This window comes from Triturus cristatus, chromosome 3_2 (assembly GCF_964204655.1).
Source record: "Triturus cristatus chromosome 3_2, aTriCri1.1, whole genome shotgun sequence".
In the NCBI taxonomy this organism is placed as follows: Eukaryota; Metazoa; Chordata; class Amphibia; order Caudata; family Salamandridae; genus Triturus; species Triturus cristatus.
The window spans coordinates 202,395,043-202,414,299 of NC_140584.1; the positions used below are offsets into that span (position 1 = coordinate 202,395,043).

The following is a 19,257-nucleotide window of genomic DNA, read 5'->3' on the forward strand; positions in this document are numbered from 1 at the left end:
TAATAGCTCTAGAGTGTTGCTCACAAGCTTCAGTGAAGACTGGCATTTATGTTTAGAATTGTACACATTTAGGCCTGAGTTGTATACACTTGTAATCAACGTCATTCAGTTCTACAGTTTTTTTGTAAATGAAGCGGGTGAGTTTCTGTAAAACATTAACACTAATGGATACCCTCCAAAAGCAATGAGAGTGTTGCAACTTAGATGGACATTTAGTGGCGTACAAAAGCATTAATGACAAACAACCTCCACTCCAAGGCCTCCTTAACAGCCTTATCAATCCACAACACTACGATGATCACGTCAGCCACAAAGGATGAAGTCTTGATGAGGGTTCTGCTTTGGATAAGAGAAAGTGAGAGACATTTAGTAGTTCTATTTCCAGCCAGATTTAATTCACCTGCCACCTTTAATCCCAGTACATTCACCCAGCAGCACAGAGATTTCAGTACTGATCTGCAACAGCAGAACCCCATCACCACAGCCCGTGTGTATGGAGTACCAATCCTGGGAGGTTCTAATCCGATTCTGTCTTACACAGTATTATTTCCTTCCTATTCAACAGCTAGCCAATTTTAAAGGTCAGGGCCGTAGAGTGTTCTCTGAATATGGACCACCTTTCCTTCATTGGCATTTTGTTCAATATGGGGCTCAAGGGCATTCCTCTCAAGCTGCTACCCTCCTCTTCGAACGCCTCTTTCAAGGATCACTTATGCGGAGGCTTGGCAATAGGTGTACTAGGTTGTAAAGAGTGGCAACGTTTGACAAAAGCGCATTAATTGGCATTCCCTCTTCTGTTTATCCTTTGACTACAGGTTAACTGTTGTGTCACTGTTCTAATTAAATTTTGCCTATGGCAAGAGAATTTTGCTGTGTTTTCTAGCAGCATGAATTCACTAGGTGGAATGTGGACGCTCTACAAATATGATATAAATAAATTATTTTCGGTACACTCCGCATTCTGAAGCACATCGTTTGTAGCCCTTGGTCATCTTTAGAAGAGTCCACAAAGGTTCAAAATGTTTTCTCTCTAGTACATTATTCTTTTACCACAGGAATGCAACTTTTATTTAAGGCGTACTTATTTTATAAATTGAAATTAATTACTGTTAAGAGTGCCTTTTGGAATAAAGTGTGTTAATTTTTTTTTTTTTGTTATATACTCCCCCAAGTAGCTGTTGCCTTTTCTTTCTATTCCTGTTAAGGAGCTTTAGCTGAAGATCTGTAGTTAATACTGCATTTGGAATCAGTTAGGTAACCTATTTTGATATTTGCATTCCATTGAATGTGCTAATGAACTGTAATGCCCAGTGAAAGTAAAGCTTCCTTTTCAGTAGATATTTTGAACACCTGACGACTGAGCAACTAACTATATTTTTGCACATCTCTTTTTGCAACATCATCTGTGCTATCAGTCTTGTAATATGTAAATTACTTTCTGCTAGCTCTGTAGCTCTCGATTCTCAAACAGCTTAAACATACTGTAGTAATTCACTCCAGATTTTTAATTAAAGATTATTTATTGGTAGGAGTAAATATGGATACAGCAACCTTCAGCATTACATTTCAGTACTGGCTTACATTGGAATCCTGTCCTAGCTGTGACTCTATTACATCACAGCCTCATCATTCAGTTCTAAGCATCACCACATATCTTCCCCCTTATAGAAATAATTAAACGAAACATATTTATGACACCCCACAAAATTGAAGAACAATGCAGAATAATGAACACACTAAAAAAGGCAAAGATAAAAATACATGAGACTCATAAACAGAATAATGAACACACTAATAGGCAAAGCTAAAAATACATGACTCATCAATGAGATACCTTACACAAATCTCCCACACTCCATTTCTTTCCATCATCAAGAAGGGCCACAGAACCCTCCACAGATATCACTTTATGGGGTTGAGAAAACTTACTCTCCCCTTTCTTTATAAATCCGAATCTTCTTATCACTACCCAATCACCTTCCTCACAGACTAATTCCTTAACAGCTTTTCTATGATCAAACCCAACCTTGCTACGCCTCTGACTTTCCGGGACTCTTAATCTCATCTCTTCTCTATAAACCCAGATCTGCTTCTTCTCTTGCAACCACATTGGAGATTCCTTACTTCCAGGTTCCCTTCCTTTCAAAGCAACAAAAGGAAAAATACCCGTTACTGTGTGAGGTGTAATTCTATGACCCCACATCATCCTTCCCAGTTCATCCTTCCAGGACAAACCATTCGCCAATGAAAGCTGAATAGATTCCATAACAATACGATTTATTCTCTCCATAAGACCATTAGCTTGTGGGTGGAATAAAGCAACTTTATTATGGGAAATTCAAAGGCTACTTAAATAACTGCTCATTTCTGATGAAACTAATTGAACTCCATTGTCCGTTACCAGTGTCTTTGGCACCCCTTCTTCTAAAAAGACTTCCTTGAGAAATTTTATTACATTACCTGTAGTTTCTTCACCCATGGATTTGCACGTAAACCATTTGCTATGGTAGTCTACCAACACTACCAAATAGCGGTTATTACTACCTAATTTCTCAATTGGGCCTAATATATCCAACGCCAGTTTTTCCCATGGTCTTTTAGGATGCTCTATGCACTCCAAAGGAGGATTCCTTGTGATTTTCACTTTGTCGCTATTACTGCATGCATAACATTCCTTCACTAATTCCTCCACATCTTTGTCCATTTCAGGCCACCAAAATGACTCTCTCAACCTCCGCTTGGTCAAACTCCTACTTAGATGTCCTTCATGTACAATTCTTAATATCCTAGATCTCAACACAACTGGAGGAACAATCCTACTCCTTCTTAACACTATATTTCCCTGCAAACTCAATTCATCTTTCACTTGTAAATATTGTTTGTTTATGCAGTACAGTAGGATCAACCCAACAATTGACAATGAGTTATTTCAACCCCTTGTACTCCTCATCTGTCTCCATTGCTTCCTTCCATTCATCTTGATTTATGGCGAATTCATTGTTCACCTCCACAACCAAATCATCCACATCCAAGATTTCCATACAAGAGTCATTCTCAACTGGCAACCTGGAGAGACAATCAGCCATCACATTTTTGTTTCCACGCACATACTCAACAACAAAGTTATAATCAAGGACAGATATCATCCATCTAGATATGCGGGGAGTCACACTACCATCCAGTCCACGACCACCCTTGAATATGTGAACTAAGGGTTTGTGGTCAGTTTTAACTAGAAAAGGTATTCCCCACAAATAATATTTAAAACGCGCTATTCCCCAACAACACGCAAGCGCTTCCTTCTCTATTGTTGAATAACTCCTCTCTGCACCTTGTAACCATCTAGAAGCAAATCCTATAATCTTTTCATCTCCTTCCGACATCTGCAACAATACAGCACCAATTCCCACATTACTTGCATCACTAACTAAAATAGATTTCTTTTTTGGATCAAAGTGTCCTAGCGATGGTGCACTAGAAAGACAACTCTTCAAATTGCTAAACGCCCTTCCACAATCTGAATTCCATTCAAACACAACTCCTTTTTTTAATAAGAGTCTCATTGGTTACACCAACTCAGTGAATTTAGGAACAAACTTAGAGCAATATTCAGCAAGCCCTAGAAAAGATTTCAATTGCTCCTTATTGGTAGGACAAGGTGCTTCCCTAACTGCCTTCACGATACTATTCTTTGGTTTTATTCCTTCAGCTGATATTTGATGTCCAAGATAATTAACTACTCCTAATCTTATCTGGCATTTTTCTTTCTTTATCGTTAACCCACATTTGTCAATCCTCTGTAAAACCTCTTCCATGAGCTCATCATGCTCTTTGAATGACCTCCCCACTATCATTATATCATCCTGGTAACACTTTACCCTCTCCAAACCTTTGAATATATGCTGCATAACGCGTTGGAATACAGCAGAAGCTGATGCCAATCCAAATGGCATCCTACCATACCGAAATGCTCCAACCGGTGTCACAAACGAAGTTAAATGTCGTGATTCTGGATGTAAATATATCTGATGATAGGCTGAGGACATATCTAAGACACTAAAGACCCATCCCCCACCCATCACACTTAGCATTTCTCCAATGTTGGGTAAGGGTTGCCTATCTACCCATATGTTTCTATTAAGATCTCTCAAGTCAATACATAAACGAATTTTGTTGCCCTCCTTAGGGGCAACGACAATCGGAAATAACCATTCAGATGATTCAATCGGTTCAATAACCTTGGCTTGTACATTTTTGCTAATTCTTTCTATAGAGGTTCTTTCATCATGTGAGGTATTGTCCTAACTTTATGTACAACAGGTTTTGCATTACTTTTTAAAACAATACGATGTGTGAATCCTTTCAGCATACCCAAATTTTCAGTAAATACACAAAAATACTTATCCATTATCATTTCACCCCATTCATTCTTTACATTGACTTTAGCCGATTTTTCTTCCACATTAGTTTCAATTGCCATTACAGGTTCTGGTGCATTAGGATTGAGAATAATGTTCAAGTCCTTCTGATGTCTCCATCCAAGCAAATTGGACCCCTCGTCCGTGACATCGATCCTTCCATAGACCCCAATCTTCTTAAAGACGATAATCATCCATTCCATTCCTAAGATATTGATTTTTGAACCTCCATATCCAACTGCTTTCACATCCGAAGATAAAAGTTGACTCCTTTTTCCATTCAGTTTCTCTTGGAAAGTTTCTTTTGAGATAAGGGTGATTAAACTTCCAGAATTGATTAGTAATTTTACTACTCCATCTCCCACGGTGATTTCACTATGTGGCTTCACCAGTCTCTCTGTACTCTCCATCTTTAGGTTCATACCATTTTTTCTCAACGTTCGAGATAATTTCTACATTACTTTCCCTGACTATTTCTGTTGTTTGGCATCCATTTAATTCTATTCCATCTATAGTCAAGAATATTTCTTCACCTTCATCTTCTTTCTTTTCTACTTCTTTCACACTGGTTAATTGCATGCCTCCTTTTGACCTACACGCCTTCGCTAAATGACCTCTTTTTCCACAAGATCTGCATGTAGCATTCCTTGCACCACATGCAAAACTTGAACTTACATGCCCTGGACAACCACACCTGTAGCAAATTACGGGTCTCCTTTCTCCTGTTTTAGCTGGTACATTTCCATAGCTTTTATGTCGCTTTCTTAAACTCCTTCTTTACATCTTTCACTTCCGCTGATACTTCTTTTTCCAGTACTGTCAATGAACTCTCTGGATTTTTCTTCTCTTTATCAATCTCTTTAATCCAATGATCAGTGTCCTCCATGCTCCTAGCAATTTGGATGGCTTGCTCCAAAGTAGGGTCCTTTGACAATTTTTCTCTGACCCTTTTATTATTTGTACACCTGACAATTTGATCTCTTATTAAGGAATCACATAAAGTTTGAAATTCACAAGTGACAGCCAATCCACGTAGAGTTGCTACATATGATACAATGCTCTCATCCGATTTCTGCACCCTACAAAAAAACTTGAGCCTCTCAAAAACAATATTAATTTTTGGTGTGAAATGCTTCTCTAACATTTGCAACAACATCTCATGAATGTTTAACGGTTGGCCATCTCCCATCCCTAATGAAATCTCAGGCAAATCGTCATAAATTCTCCTACCCTCTACACCTAAGTGATGCAGGAGTATGGCTTGTCTCCCAACAGGACCGTATTTATCACCATCAATTGCCAACAAATATGTGAAGAAAATATTTTTCCATCGCTTCCATGGTATGGCAGGTTCACCAGGAACAGGTAAAAATTTTGGTTGTGCTGACATAGATTCCTCAGACATTCTATGCTTTAGAAATAATAATCTGATATAACAGATCAAAACAAGAATCTAAAATAATTAATTAACACAAGTAATTAACATAAATAACTAAAATAATTAATTGAAATAATTAAAATAATTAAAATATATTTATTTTCTAAGTTGATTTAGATCAGTTGTTCTTTAATCAGGCTTATTTGGTTGTTTAGTCCATTGTTTGTTTCTTTCATAAGAAACTAAAACAGTCCCTCTTTTCTTTCAGTTCCTTGTTTTGCTAGAATAGTCCTTCCTCTCTTCTTACACACTTAGCAACCACGAACTCTTAATCTCTTCAGAGAAGATTCTCCAGGTAAAATTACCTTATTCTTTGATGACATCTGGCTTTTATGAAGGTTTGACGTAAATATTATTTAATTAATCAATTAATACGTGCGTCGTTCTCTTTGCGCGCGTTTATTCAAATAAAAACAAACACGCGTTGTTCCCCTTCCTTGCACCTCTATTTAATTTGTGAGATGGGCATTGATTTCTATACGTGCCCTTATTTAAATACACACACGTTGTTTTCACGTGGTAAGTTTTGGTTAAAAGACATGCAGCATGGTAGCAATTGCTCAGAAGCGTTATTGTCTTTGTATGCCACCGCCAGGTAATACACACGCTTTACCGCTCTGAATTCAACAAGAAATCCAGTGCTTAGCAACGATCGATTCTGTTTTCATCCAAATGTGTGCACGCGCAACCGTGAAATTTTCGATGTCGGCAAACTTGTTTACTTTTTTTTTAAATAATTCACCAACTCACGTCCTCTCTCATCGTATGAACATGACAAATTATATTATGCTTTCCATTAACTCATGTTCATAATTAAACGTCGTTTGTCTGAAAATGAAGGCTTTCAGCTTGAAGCATATGAAGTCTTAGTACTAACACGGGCTAATTAACTTCTGGAGCAACAGCAGTCTGACTTTAAAACCTTGCTGTCAAGTTTCATTCACGGTTGAATGCACATCAATACGAGTCTCAGCGCTTAATGCTCTTAAGTCTCTTATACTTCTTAGGATTATACTTGAAAATAACTTCCAATTAACTTCCAGCTTTACTTTACTTTCCGAATTATTCCAGAGATATTATTTCTTTCTACAATTAAAAGAACTTCACTTGGCATGTCTCCATACACATCCTTAATGAGTAGACTTACAGTTGATGAAGACAGCAGGAAAATTCTCCAATAGCACTCCTTTTGAAATTAGTGTCGTTCCAGAGGTGAAGGTTGATCACTTGTCCTCTGCACAAGATCACTCGTCGCCAATTTGTAGTAATTCACTCCAGATTTTGAATTAAAGATGATTTATTGGTAGGAGTAAATATGGATACAGCAAACTTCAGCATTACATTTCAGTACTGGCTTACATTGGAATCCTGTCCTAGCTGTGACTCTATTACATCACAGCCTCATCATTCAGTTCTAAGCATCACCACATACATTTCTGGAAATTAAGTTTGTATTTCAATAGGGTGAAACTGTTACCATAAACTGTAACCTGCTGATTATTCTTTATTGCAATGGTCAAATTTCATTATCAGCAAAGGTGTATAGAAATGTTTCTGGAATGCAGCATTTTGACGTGCGTAATAGTGTTATTGTTGTTTACAACTGCCATGGTTTGTGAGAGTTGCCTGCCGCCTTAGTTAGGGGAGTCTAGCAAAGGGCTAGGGCCATTAAAGTGGATGATATGCAATTCTGCCACATGAAACATTCTGTCATCTGGCGGTTTTGGTCCGGAAAACCATCTTGAAAAAATATATATATATATTTTGAACTTCGACCATCCGTGGAACAAGTATGACTAGTGATGACGAAGACCGCACGTTTAAAATGCCGAGTGCATTCCTGCCATCTTCAGATGTTAAATTTTGAAAGCATGAGGACCTTCAGCAATTGAATATTACTATTTGTTTCATTATACAGAGCTAACAGAACCGTGGGACTGGGATATCGGTGCAGAAAGGCACAGACATAGTCTTCTCTGCCAACCTTGTTATCTCACAAGCATTCAGAAGAAACCACATAACCCCTAACATCCATCACACCTAACTGGTATTAATATAATCTCTCACTAAGTAACTGGAGTAATTGAATGCAATTTTTTCTTGAGAGAACATTAGTTATCACAATAACCACTAGATTATTCACTAACCTTGGGGTCAGGAGCAGCATACTACTCACTGTAAAGCACTTCAATGACTCGTCAGGGGTAGTAAGTGCTATATAAATACAATTACAATTTGAGATGAAGTAGAAAATATAGATTGCAAAGTTTAATTTTCTCAGTAAATTTCTGGTGCAGCCCGGGTCCTGTCTAATGACTATTGTAAGAGCTATTGTTTTTTCTCACTAGTGTTTCTTTTTAGTGCTGCACAGCGCACCAGGTATGTTTTGTCCTCACCAGTGTAACGTTTGATACCTAAGAGTATCCAAGCATGCAGTGTGTCATTTAGATCTCTCGTTTGATCACAACAACACAAAGTGTCAGAATTACTTTTTGTTAAAATCAAAAAATATTAAAGACTCCTGGTTAGTTACGTCATGGTGTCAAGTTCAGAATCTCTGTTTTGGGATTTGAGTTTCAGCACTTTGAGTTTCGAATGTCGCACAGGGAAAACCATTCTCTGAAAAGGAGAAGGCCTTTTTTGTTATGACTTCACCTTTTGAAGATTGTTCTGCTGGTGTCGAGGACCCATACGTCAACAATGCCCAGGAGTTAAGAAATCATTTTGGAGTCAAAAGTATCAAACGCAGAAACCTTTAAGCTAATAGGCTTCAAACATTTTACTCTTGTGCCCACCATTGTATAAAATAATGTCATAGGGGTCCCTCAAAATGACAAACAAAAACTCTCAAAATGATCATATAAAATGTTAAAAACTCCATGAGAGTTCAATAATTTTATAGTGCTTGAGGGCGCACATACTAACAAATGTAGACAAAACAGATTTAATATGTCGTACTTTTCAAGTTTTCACTCTGATGCCCAATCCTGCCTTTCTTTAATTTTGTCACATTATTATACACAACTGTCTGCTAACTAGCCACAGGTCATGTGTGACACCTCCAGGCAGTTCCGGCTGTTTAGTCAAAAGCACTTTGCAATCTTCAATTTTGTAGTCTAGCCTTACAATGTTAAACTGCGAGTTCCAACATGCAGTGTTTTATTGGCTAACCTCCTGAAATTGCTGGAAATGCTTTACAAGAAATGGTGCCACACAGTGGCGCTGAGCATTAACAATTTGAACAATGATCTCTTTTCTAGATGTAGTCAAATACACGATTGCCAACATATTGGTGGCAGTCCAGTAACCTTTAACATATCTACATTATGATGATCAAGTTTAAAAATAGGAGGAGGTGAGAATTGGAATAACTTGGAGGCTCCCCTCCATTGTCACCTACTTCCAGCCAGGACAGGACTGATAAACAAAAAGTTAAGAGCAAATGCACAAAATTCTATTGTACTGGAAGTTAAAACAATCTCCACTGCTTGTTTAAAATCTTGTTTGAATGGAGTCAATAGGATTCATCATCAGATGAGGACTGACGTAGTGATGAGAAATCATGACACGCCTAAAATATATGGTTTTAACCTACACATCCAGGACCATATGAGTAACTTTCCAGTAGATGTGGAGCACCTATCTGGTACCCCAGTTAATCAAGCATTCAAGACAATGGGTGCTTTGCATACAAGGTGCTCTTTCCACAGGGAAGTATCACTACACTATACCACATGGGATGCAGCAACCTACCCAGTAACAATGTATGCAGCAACAACCCCACTATGGCCACCAATAAGCCTGTCAAGGCAACAGTAGCCACAACTACACAAGACATCTTTCCCAGAAATAGGCAAGGGACGGCACCAAAGCCCAAGAGGGGAGGGCTGGCCTCCTCTACAAAGTGAAATAGTTTTCATCCCCCTGACAACATAGTGGCCTCCCACAACAGTGGATTCAAATCACCTCATGTCAGTGGGTCATGCGAACAATAAACCAGGGATACAAAAATGTTCACACAGTGTGTAGCTGTGGTAGCGGCACGTCTAATACAAGAGGCCATAGATGTGTATTCCATAACTGGATGATTGCCTAGTAGAGAGGAATTTGTTTCAACATGCCAGAACTGTAAGAGCATAGTAGTTCAAACACTATACCGTCTAGGCTTCACAGTTACTTTATAAATATCTCCATTACCAATCATTACTCTGAGCTATAACTATATAGCCACTTTACTGCTAAACATATGTACATCATCACTATATGGTTATCCATATGCACCATGGGTTTCTAGAAAGGTTATTTCACATGTCCATAAATATCAAACTATCCAATTGGTAGTTTTTTTTTATAGCCTTACATGTGCAGCAAAGCATTTTATCCGCTAAATCTCAGAGGAGCAATAATGTTTTACTTGGACCTATTGCAGAATGGATAGTGCAAACTGTTCCATTGTGTTAGTCTCCAGAATGAAACACATTGCAGGCAATGTTGAGAGCACACTCCTCTGAGAAAAAGGGAGCTTCTTTGTCTTTGTTTGGTAAAGTTTTCGTAATGGACCAATGTACACAGTTGCCCAATCATTGATTTGTAGACGTACGGTCTTCAGCTATTGCTAACAATTGATGTAACCTGAGACTATTCTAGATGCACATGACTCACTGGGAAGAGGAATAGTGTAAATAAACAAATTATGATGTAAATAGTTGTATATTAAATATACTTAATGTACCATGCTCCCTCATTATCGAAGGGAGAATAGAATCTTGAGATGAAGGTCATTCATAGTGGTGTATTGGGTTTAGGTCAGGCTCATCATGGATCATAAGGACTTTGCCTATGGTCAATTCCCAAAATGTATATGCAAAAAGAACAGATGATTGACGGAATACTAAACTAATCAAACATTCACTCCCAGTCACAGATCTGGGTTAAATCCATTGTTTTTTTGCACGCCCTTCCATTTTAGACCCAGCAATATGAAAATAAGTCTTGACCCTGCGCCACATGGGAACAGCCAGCCCATTTAAAACAGCACAAATACAGCATAGCATATGATTCTAGAATGGTTTCAAGCTGCAAAGTTATTGCTACACTTAAGTAACTTTTTTTCTTATTTTATAGCAATGATTTAGCCACAGATTAACAAATGACCACGCTTGTAGGGATCCTGGACAGTCACTGACCGCAACAAAGGGAATGTTGATATTTAGGTAGTGGTGCTTAAACAGTGGTCAGAACTATTTGCAGCTTCATATAATGGACATTTAAACAGTTCCACATTATGATCACCAGTGTTTTGACTCTGACATACATTTTTATGCACAAAGTTTTGAAACCCCTTTTTATTAGTACCTAGAGTCTCTTAAATTAATGGGCACAATTGCTATCATTTTGAATAAAATGAATCGTAGCATAAAATCTTATAATAAGGTCAAAGTGTGGTTCTCTTTCTGTGTCTGCTCCTCATCATGCAACATTTCTCTCTACTGCTTTTCCTATATTACCAAGTCTGCATACCACAGATTATTACAAAAGAAGAGGCACAGAGGGCAAGCGGGCAAAAAAAACATGAAGAAAAGAAAGCGTACCCAGTGCTAGGTCTCTAAATTTTATTTTTGTTTAATCTGAAGAGGAACATTAAGAGCTATGGACATACATTCCAAAAGTAAACACACTCACAACACACAATTTATCTTCTACTTATAATATTACAAATAGGGACAATGTTGACAAAAGTGAATTTAGGTGACTAATTTATGATGGTTTGACAAACTAGTATTTAAATATTAATGCACTGTAACATTGTGAAACATAAATTTGCACTGCAATAACGTTTCGTTTTCTGTACAGTTTTTCTCTCGGACTGACCGTGTATTGAAGCATAAACGCATGTGCCATGAAAACCGGGAAAAGAAGCCCAGCAGATGTGCTACAAAAATTGGTCTTGTGGCATCCGAGGACGACCCTGGCTTTACTTTTACCTCAAAGGAGAGCCCTTTGTTAAAGAAGAAAAAACAAAAGACTCCAGAGAAAGCTAAATCCATGGGGCTTGTAGAAAAAGAGAGTTCTTTAGAGAAACCTGACCAAAAAGCTAAGAATGACTTTTTGTCTCTGTTCCCTGCTAATGCTAAAGTGAAAGATGAGTACATGGTTGCCGAATATGCTGTTGAAATGCCACATACATCGGTCAGCGGTATTCATTTGCATCAGGCAGTTTCAGGTGAGATACATCCGCCTAAGCTGGTACTCAAAAAGGTCAACAGTAAACGAAGTCTAAAACAGCCACAAGAGCAAAACCAGACTGTATCACCATTATCTGTCTTTGAAGAAAGTAAAGTTGGAAAATATGCCTATGAACTTGTGGATAAACAGAATTTGATGGACCCAGAAGGTAATGCGGATCTTGACCAAGTTGACAGCTTACAAGATGGCCCCAGTAAGCCTGTACACAGCAGCACTAATTACGATGACGCAATGCAGTTCTTGAAGAAAAAACGATATTTGCAATCGTCTGGTAATCGTGAATATGCTTTGAGTGTTGGTAATCTTGCATCTCAGCCTTCTGCAACACAGGCAGCTGTGGCTAGTGTTATTGATGAAGGCAGTGGATCCATATTAGAATCGCAGGCTCTGAATGTGGATATTAAGAATAATCATGATAAAAATGTCATTCCAGATGAGGTATTGCAGACTATATTAGACCACTACTCACACAAAGCCAATGGACAACATGAAATGTCTTTTAGTGTGGCAGATACTGAAGTAACTTCCAGCATATCTATCAGTTCTGCAGAGGTCACTGAGGTTCCCCAGAATGACAACATTGGAACAAGTTCCCAGGCTTCGACATCAGATAAAGCCAATTTGTTCCAAGAATACTCTAAGTTTCTGCAGCAAGCGTTGGACAGAACTAGTCAAAATGATGCTTACAATTCAAACCTTAATTTTGTGACAGATAACCAGGCTCTCACAACCCAATCATCCTTTTCTCCTTTGGACAAACAGGTCTACTCAACCAATGCTCTCAGTAGCTTCCGTTCAGGAATGAATTCTCCCTTGAGAACAAATACAGATAAGTCACATTTTGGACTCCTAGTTAGTGATTCCCAGCACTCTTTTTCTTTTTCAGGTGATGAGGTAAGTCATTCCTCTTCCTCAGCAGCACAGGACTTTTTGGATCAGGTGACTAATCAAAAGAAAGCTGAGACACAACCTGTCCACCAAACGTTTCAAATAAGCACTTTTGATCTGCCCTTCAGACCTCAGTATGGAGCTAGAGCTGGACTATCTTCCCACTTTAGCACTGCAAATGGACAGATGAATCTGCGAGGACCAGGGACAAGTGCTGACTTCCCAGATTTTCCCTTAATGAATGTAAATGAGAATAGAGGTCAAATTACTTCTTCGCCTGATGCAACAACAAGCCAGACATTTGGCTAACCCACTTGTGAATATTATAAGGCACTTTAAAGCATAAGGATCTCGAGAGAAGTTTTTATGTATAGAGTGGTGTGTTGTACAGTTTTAAGCGCATCATGTCCTTGCAAAAGTAAGCTAAAAAGATAGTAGGAAAATTCTGAGATCTTGTTTTGAAGTTGATAATCATTGCTCTTTATTTTATTTTATCAGGCACTTAGTGGACAATGTATTATCCTTTTGGCAAAGACCAATAACTTGCAAATTTAATAAGACATAAAGTGTGTAATAACTTTGCAAAATAATTGCGTGTTCTACTGGCAAAGTTATATCTCCTTGGTAAATTAGTAATTGTGTCGAATTTGCCAGTCTTTTAAAGAATGGCAGTTTTGTCCCCGTATTTCAGCAAAGGTGGTTAAATATTGGACGGAATAAGCTAAGTTTGGCTATAAAATATTTATGTATTTGATACAAATACTATTTATTCACTCTTTCTAAAAGAAATAAATGTCTGTGTCCTTTATATTTATTCTGAGCCTTTGCCTTTTTAATACAAAGTTTAAAAAAATAGTGTTCCCTCATATAGACTGATTTAAAACGATTTATTGCCAATGGTAATTTGTAACAGAAAGCATTACTTTCAGCAGGTTTACTTCTATTCTGAAGTATTGAAAAGCACCAATTTCTATATATTACAGCACTTAAAATACATTTTATTACATAGATTTATTTGCAGATATGTTGGTAAAGGTTACTTTAATAATCAGTTGGTACCCCTCCTCCCGAATGTTTTATTGAATTTGCTCTCTTTTTTAAGATGGTCGGCTATGTTTGTATCATACATGCATATGACAGCTAATACAGAATTAAATGGTTGTTATCCTTACTTCTGTATCAGTGGACATTTTCTATAGATGTCGTTATATCAGGTGAGCTGAATTGTGAGTTTATTTTATGCACATAAAATAACATGGCTGTTTAAATAGAACTTTTGGTTTGTGATTCTTCAAAACATTCAAATTCCTATTTGAGCATTTATGAATGTAAAGATTACCCTTCCCTGAGATTAACACATTGTTAATAAGGTAGTGTAAATGCTGACCTGTAACAGTACTGTCTGTATTTTCCAGAGATGTCTTTTCAGCTCAAGCTGGATCTGCTCTACTATACACCAAATTAGAAGGTGGAAATAGAAAAGGCTCCCCTGAATAAGACAAATCAGACAAAACTGTTTGGAATAGTATAGAAAATATTTATTTTACTGCATCTTTATTTTAAATTATAAATGAATGTTTCCACTCTGATAAGTTGTTAAAGTACAGCAGCAAATTTTCCAAAAATTGAAGTCTTGAATGATTTTCATCTAATATTGCAGTGCTGGGTGGGTCTTTCTCCAATTGATGTCCATTTTGCCTAATAATTGTACAAAATATCCAATATATTTTCGCAATGGTTAGCGTTTTTTGGATATAATGGAAGTCCATATATCTGTGCGATGTAAAACTACTTTGATGCAACAAACCCATGGAACGCAGTCTTGAATCGCACAAAATGGGACCACGAAAATGCTCCTATAGTAATCCTGGAAAGTTTGTTGATTTAAGTCTGCAATATAAAAAGATTGAAAGCACAGTTACAAATGTAAGCTGCATAACAAATCTTTTTAAAGTTTCAGGTTAATGTTGGGATATATTTACTTTGCCTTTCAAATACATACTGGCAAATGCACTAAGGCAACATTTGAATCGTGGCAATCAGCTCACCATTTCGCCGGATGTACTTTGATTTAAATAATCCACTAATAAGTTTAGATTACTTTGAAATTGGATAGTTACTAAGCTGTTTGTGTGCAAGTCATCCCAAACACTCCAAAAACAATCAGATGAAGTGTAAATCCATTTAGCTGGGTGATAATTTCAAAGTTTGAGGAGACACCTTTTTAAATAGTTGGGAAACATATCTTACAAACTATGTTTTACAGGTTAAGGTGTGCCTTTTGTTACCTTTATTTCTTTAAATGCAAATTAATTGTTATATCTGCTAAAGTCTATCTCTGCTAGTTTCCCTTGTATGAAATTCAACAGTAGCTAAATTGTTGCTTCCCTCCTAATCCTAAGTAAGTTCACTGCTGGGCTGCTCGAGAGAGCTGAGCAGCAGAGCCTTCATTATCAACGATTGAAGCCATGGGTTTTTTTTCACAGCGCTTCAGAATAGGGTAGTAGTTGATTCCTGAAAATATACTGAAGAATAGTAAAAAGTCAGGCTTGCAAAACAAAAACTATGTTGCTGAGAGGAAATTCCTGTTTAATGTAGCAACTGCATTGCAGTTTTCAACATAAACAACAAATTGTTACATCAAAAGCTTCAATCTTATCTGTCCTTTTATTGTGGTTGTTTTTGGTCTTTTAATATAATGAATCCAAGTTAAGATCTATATACATTTTTTAAATTAATATATTAATGCATATTTGAACAAAAACTGTGCATTTGTGTGTTAGTTTTAGAATTATCCAGTAACCTGTCTTTTGTGACTTGTCACTGCCTAACCAAAAAGTATTTTTTGGTAGTCATACAGAAATAAACATTGAAGAAATAGGTAACATCTTGGACAACAAGTTGCATGTGTCTAAATAGATGACTTATCTGATGAATTGTGCTTTTAAACCACAGTTTTTGTTATTTTCGAATGTTTTGTGGTAGGCCAGAAAAAATAAATAAGATTTGGATGAGCATTCGCAAGTGCCCTGAAAAAAACAGTGAGGAAGGAAAATATCCAAACAAATCTGATCGACTTATTTAAAACTATGGATGTATACTATTTCTTTGTTGAAAGAGAGAAATGTATTTTTGTAAAACAAAATTATGTATATAGTTTTTGAGTAATTTTAGGAGTTCTGGGATAACCTTCAAGACATGTTAAAGGATTTAGCTGCACTTCTCGTGGTCATCGAAAACAGATGTCCATTTTGTGCCTTAATACTCACTTGGGGCATGCAGACAAATTCTTTTTCATAAAGGGTAATCTATATTGCTCCATTTGTCCACAGCTGCCTCTAAGTGAATCTTTTCTTTGCAATTCCAAAGTTTTACAAAGCCCTTTGCCTGACTCATATACTTACATATAGTATATACATACTATCTACTATTAACCATTGGCATGGAAGTTGCTGTGAAGTGTAACTGTTAGAGACAAACATTTCTGGTCTTTACTTCTAGACCCTTGATTTTAAAAGAAAATAGATATTGACAATAATCACTTTGGTCTTGTGATATTAGTCATACCAAATAAACATTTCAACCTTCTCTTACCTTCTCTAGTCCTCTGCCTTCAAAAAGGACACTTCAATTGAGGCACATTCGCATTTCTCTTCAAAAGTTGTTCATACTTTTAACTGACTCCAAGACCCATCTTATTCAGTGCAAGAATCTGTGAAAATTAGATTTGTTGTACATGTTCATACCCATTCAAAGCATTGGACCCATTGACCCATGGAGACCTCAGGCCTAGCAGCTCTTTGAAATTATAACAAAACCCCTAGGGGCTCCTCCTTGTTAACTATCAATGAAGAACAGCAAGCTATTCTCCACGAGACGCTCTCCACATATCCCTCAAAAGTGCCCAATTAAATGACAAACATTAGTGCAGTGTTTTTGTATTGTTCCTTGGAAATATGCTGTCTTGCTTGTCCAGAGACTAATATTTCACAAGACCTACTTTCATAATATGCAGTATCATTTCAGAATAACATACTACTATTTGGCTGTGTAACATTTGGATGTCTGAGCTTTGCAAAGGCAATCATAGAACATTTGTTCCTTGTTTAAATAAAGAATTGAAACTTGTCTGCTTATTCGCCACCCCATATAATCATACCCTGGTCCTACAAATGCCCACCAACATCAAAGTTAAACTACGCCTTTGAGTAATTTTTCAATCATGCTAAAGGTGTCGAGACAAGCCCACAGGACCCATGAGTTCCTGGTCCTTTTCCCTATCACCCCTCTGAGTAATTATGTTGTCGAACTCAAATGTGCTAAGTTATTCATTTGAGTATAGGATACACCATCTTACACACGTCAGTGTTGTGGTCCCTGCACAGTTTACCTACTATTGGTATGCATATTCCCTGATCCATTCAGTTCTTGCAATAGTTTTGTTTTTTGACAGGTAATCAGAGACTGGGATCATTTACATTACACGTAGTGGTGTTGTAGATCTGCTTGCCTATCAGCATTCTCTTCATATTCTGTGGCAACTCTATCCGCTCAGTATCCACTACTTTCTGCAATGATTGTGTTGGCGTTTTAATCATCACCACCATGTCACCCTCACCTTGCCCTCTTTTTCTTGTGAACTTGTGAACAGTTGCAGAGTGAGTGCTCATGAATGACTCCTCCAGATTCTGCCCACTTCCCAACCTTATCACAGCACCATGTATTCCACATTAGTGATCTTTTAACGGTATTATGTTAACTTACAAAACTCCAGCCTCCCAGTCCGTTCTTCCTTTAGTGTAGAAAGGTGACATGTCTTTTCTTCCAAACTAATTTGCGTTCTAGAGGGAACATGTAATATTGACCTTTGTCCCTGAGAGATCTCTTTATTGAATCGTGGTTTCTGTGCCATTACTGTAAAATCTTTTGGCCTACTGCAGAATCACATCTCATTCGCAATAGTTCAAGAGGTGAGTGAAGATGTCTGTTGGCACTGCCTCTGGTCACGACTGGAGAACCAGCACACTTTTTACACTGAGAAGATACATGATACTCCCTTGGGTGTGAACACCTCTGTTGTCCACACTTACACAGTTAACTACTAGATCCCTCTGCCTGTTCGTTCCCCAACCTGTCTCATATTGTTTTCCTTTGATGTGCACGCAGCGTCCTTCAGCGCAGACCAAATGGAGGTTGGATCTTGGTTCATGGAATTGTAGTGCATCACACATGATTTCATCGCTTTCACATTTACTGACAGTCCAGTACTTCACATAGGCAGGCTGTGAGTCCATTGCTGATCACCAGGCCTCCACTTTATTTCATACCCATGCCTCGGTGTATTCCTGCCCCGACAGCCTACAGTATTTCTCATTCCCAAGGGCACACTTTTCACCTTACCCAACGGCCTCCCGGGAGGGTCACTGCCTCTTTTCTCTTTCTCTCTGGCCTCACCTATCTCCATGGGCCCTGCGCAAATTCCTTGGTAGGTGATCAACCAGCAGATGCACTCTGGGTGCACACCATTCTGCTGAAATAGGAGAATGAGAATAGGGCAGACCTTACCAATCTATGCTCACTCTTCTCTAGGACCTACGCCCATGGCCCATCTCTATCTCAGGCAGCCTGTTGGTAGGCAAAGCTACTACGAGGCAAACACAGGCAGGTTTTGGCAATATATTTAAAGCAGGGTATGTGGGGTATGCATCGGAGCTCCAAAGAGCTCACTCAGGAAGCCTCAATCTTGATTGGCTGCTGGCCACACTCCCCAACATTTGTTCTTTGTTGAGGCTTTAATCCAGAAACAGCAATCTCATTTATTATAGAAATGAAATGTATTGCCATTTTGGCTAAAATGTTAATACTTTCTGATCATCCGTCTTTTGTAGCTTATCTCTCATCTCCAGTAGCCCCTTAGAGCAGTTCTATACGTTTTTTTAATTTATGCTTCAAAACTTGGAAGGGTTTAAGAATCCTATCATTTGCGGGGTTAAGACTGTTTATAAGAAGCTGAGCTCTTTTACTGCATGTTTACTGTTATACCCTGCTGAAAACTGAAATGTAAACATTCAAAAATCTGTAGAGGAAGCTTGAGGAAAAACTATTGCAGAATTGTTCATCTGCAAACTAGTAGAAAACTGTTCCTGTTGTTACAGAGGGAATGGCAGGAACTGCCGAGCTAATGCATGAGTAAGGATATTACTCTGTCAGGTGATCCAATTTGTAATTCTGAACCGAACTATCCTCAATAAGCCTTTCCTGAGATGG

The 19,257-nt window shown here is 37.9% G+C and overlaps 1 protein-coding gene across 1 annotated transcript in view; it reads left to right on the forward strand.

Annotated features, from left to right (window-relative positions):
• The window catches only part of ZNF148 (zinc finger protein 148), a 223,089-nt gene extending 207,212 nt beyond the window's left edge, over window positions 1–15,877 (forward strand). The window contains exon 7 of the mRNA XM_085647508.1: window positions 11,710–15,877. Within this exon, the coding sequence (XP_085503634.1) occupies window positions 11,710–13,299 (1,590 nt within the window). The 3' untranslated portion in view covers window positions 13,300–15,877. The remainder of the gene's footprint in view (window positions 1–11,709) is intronic.
• Window positions 15,878–19,257: the final 3,380 nt, after the last annotated feature.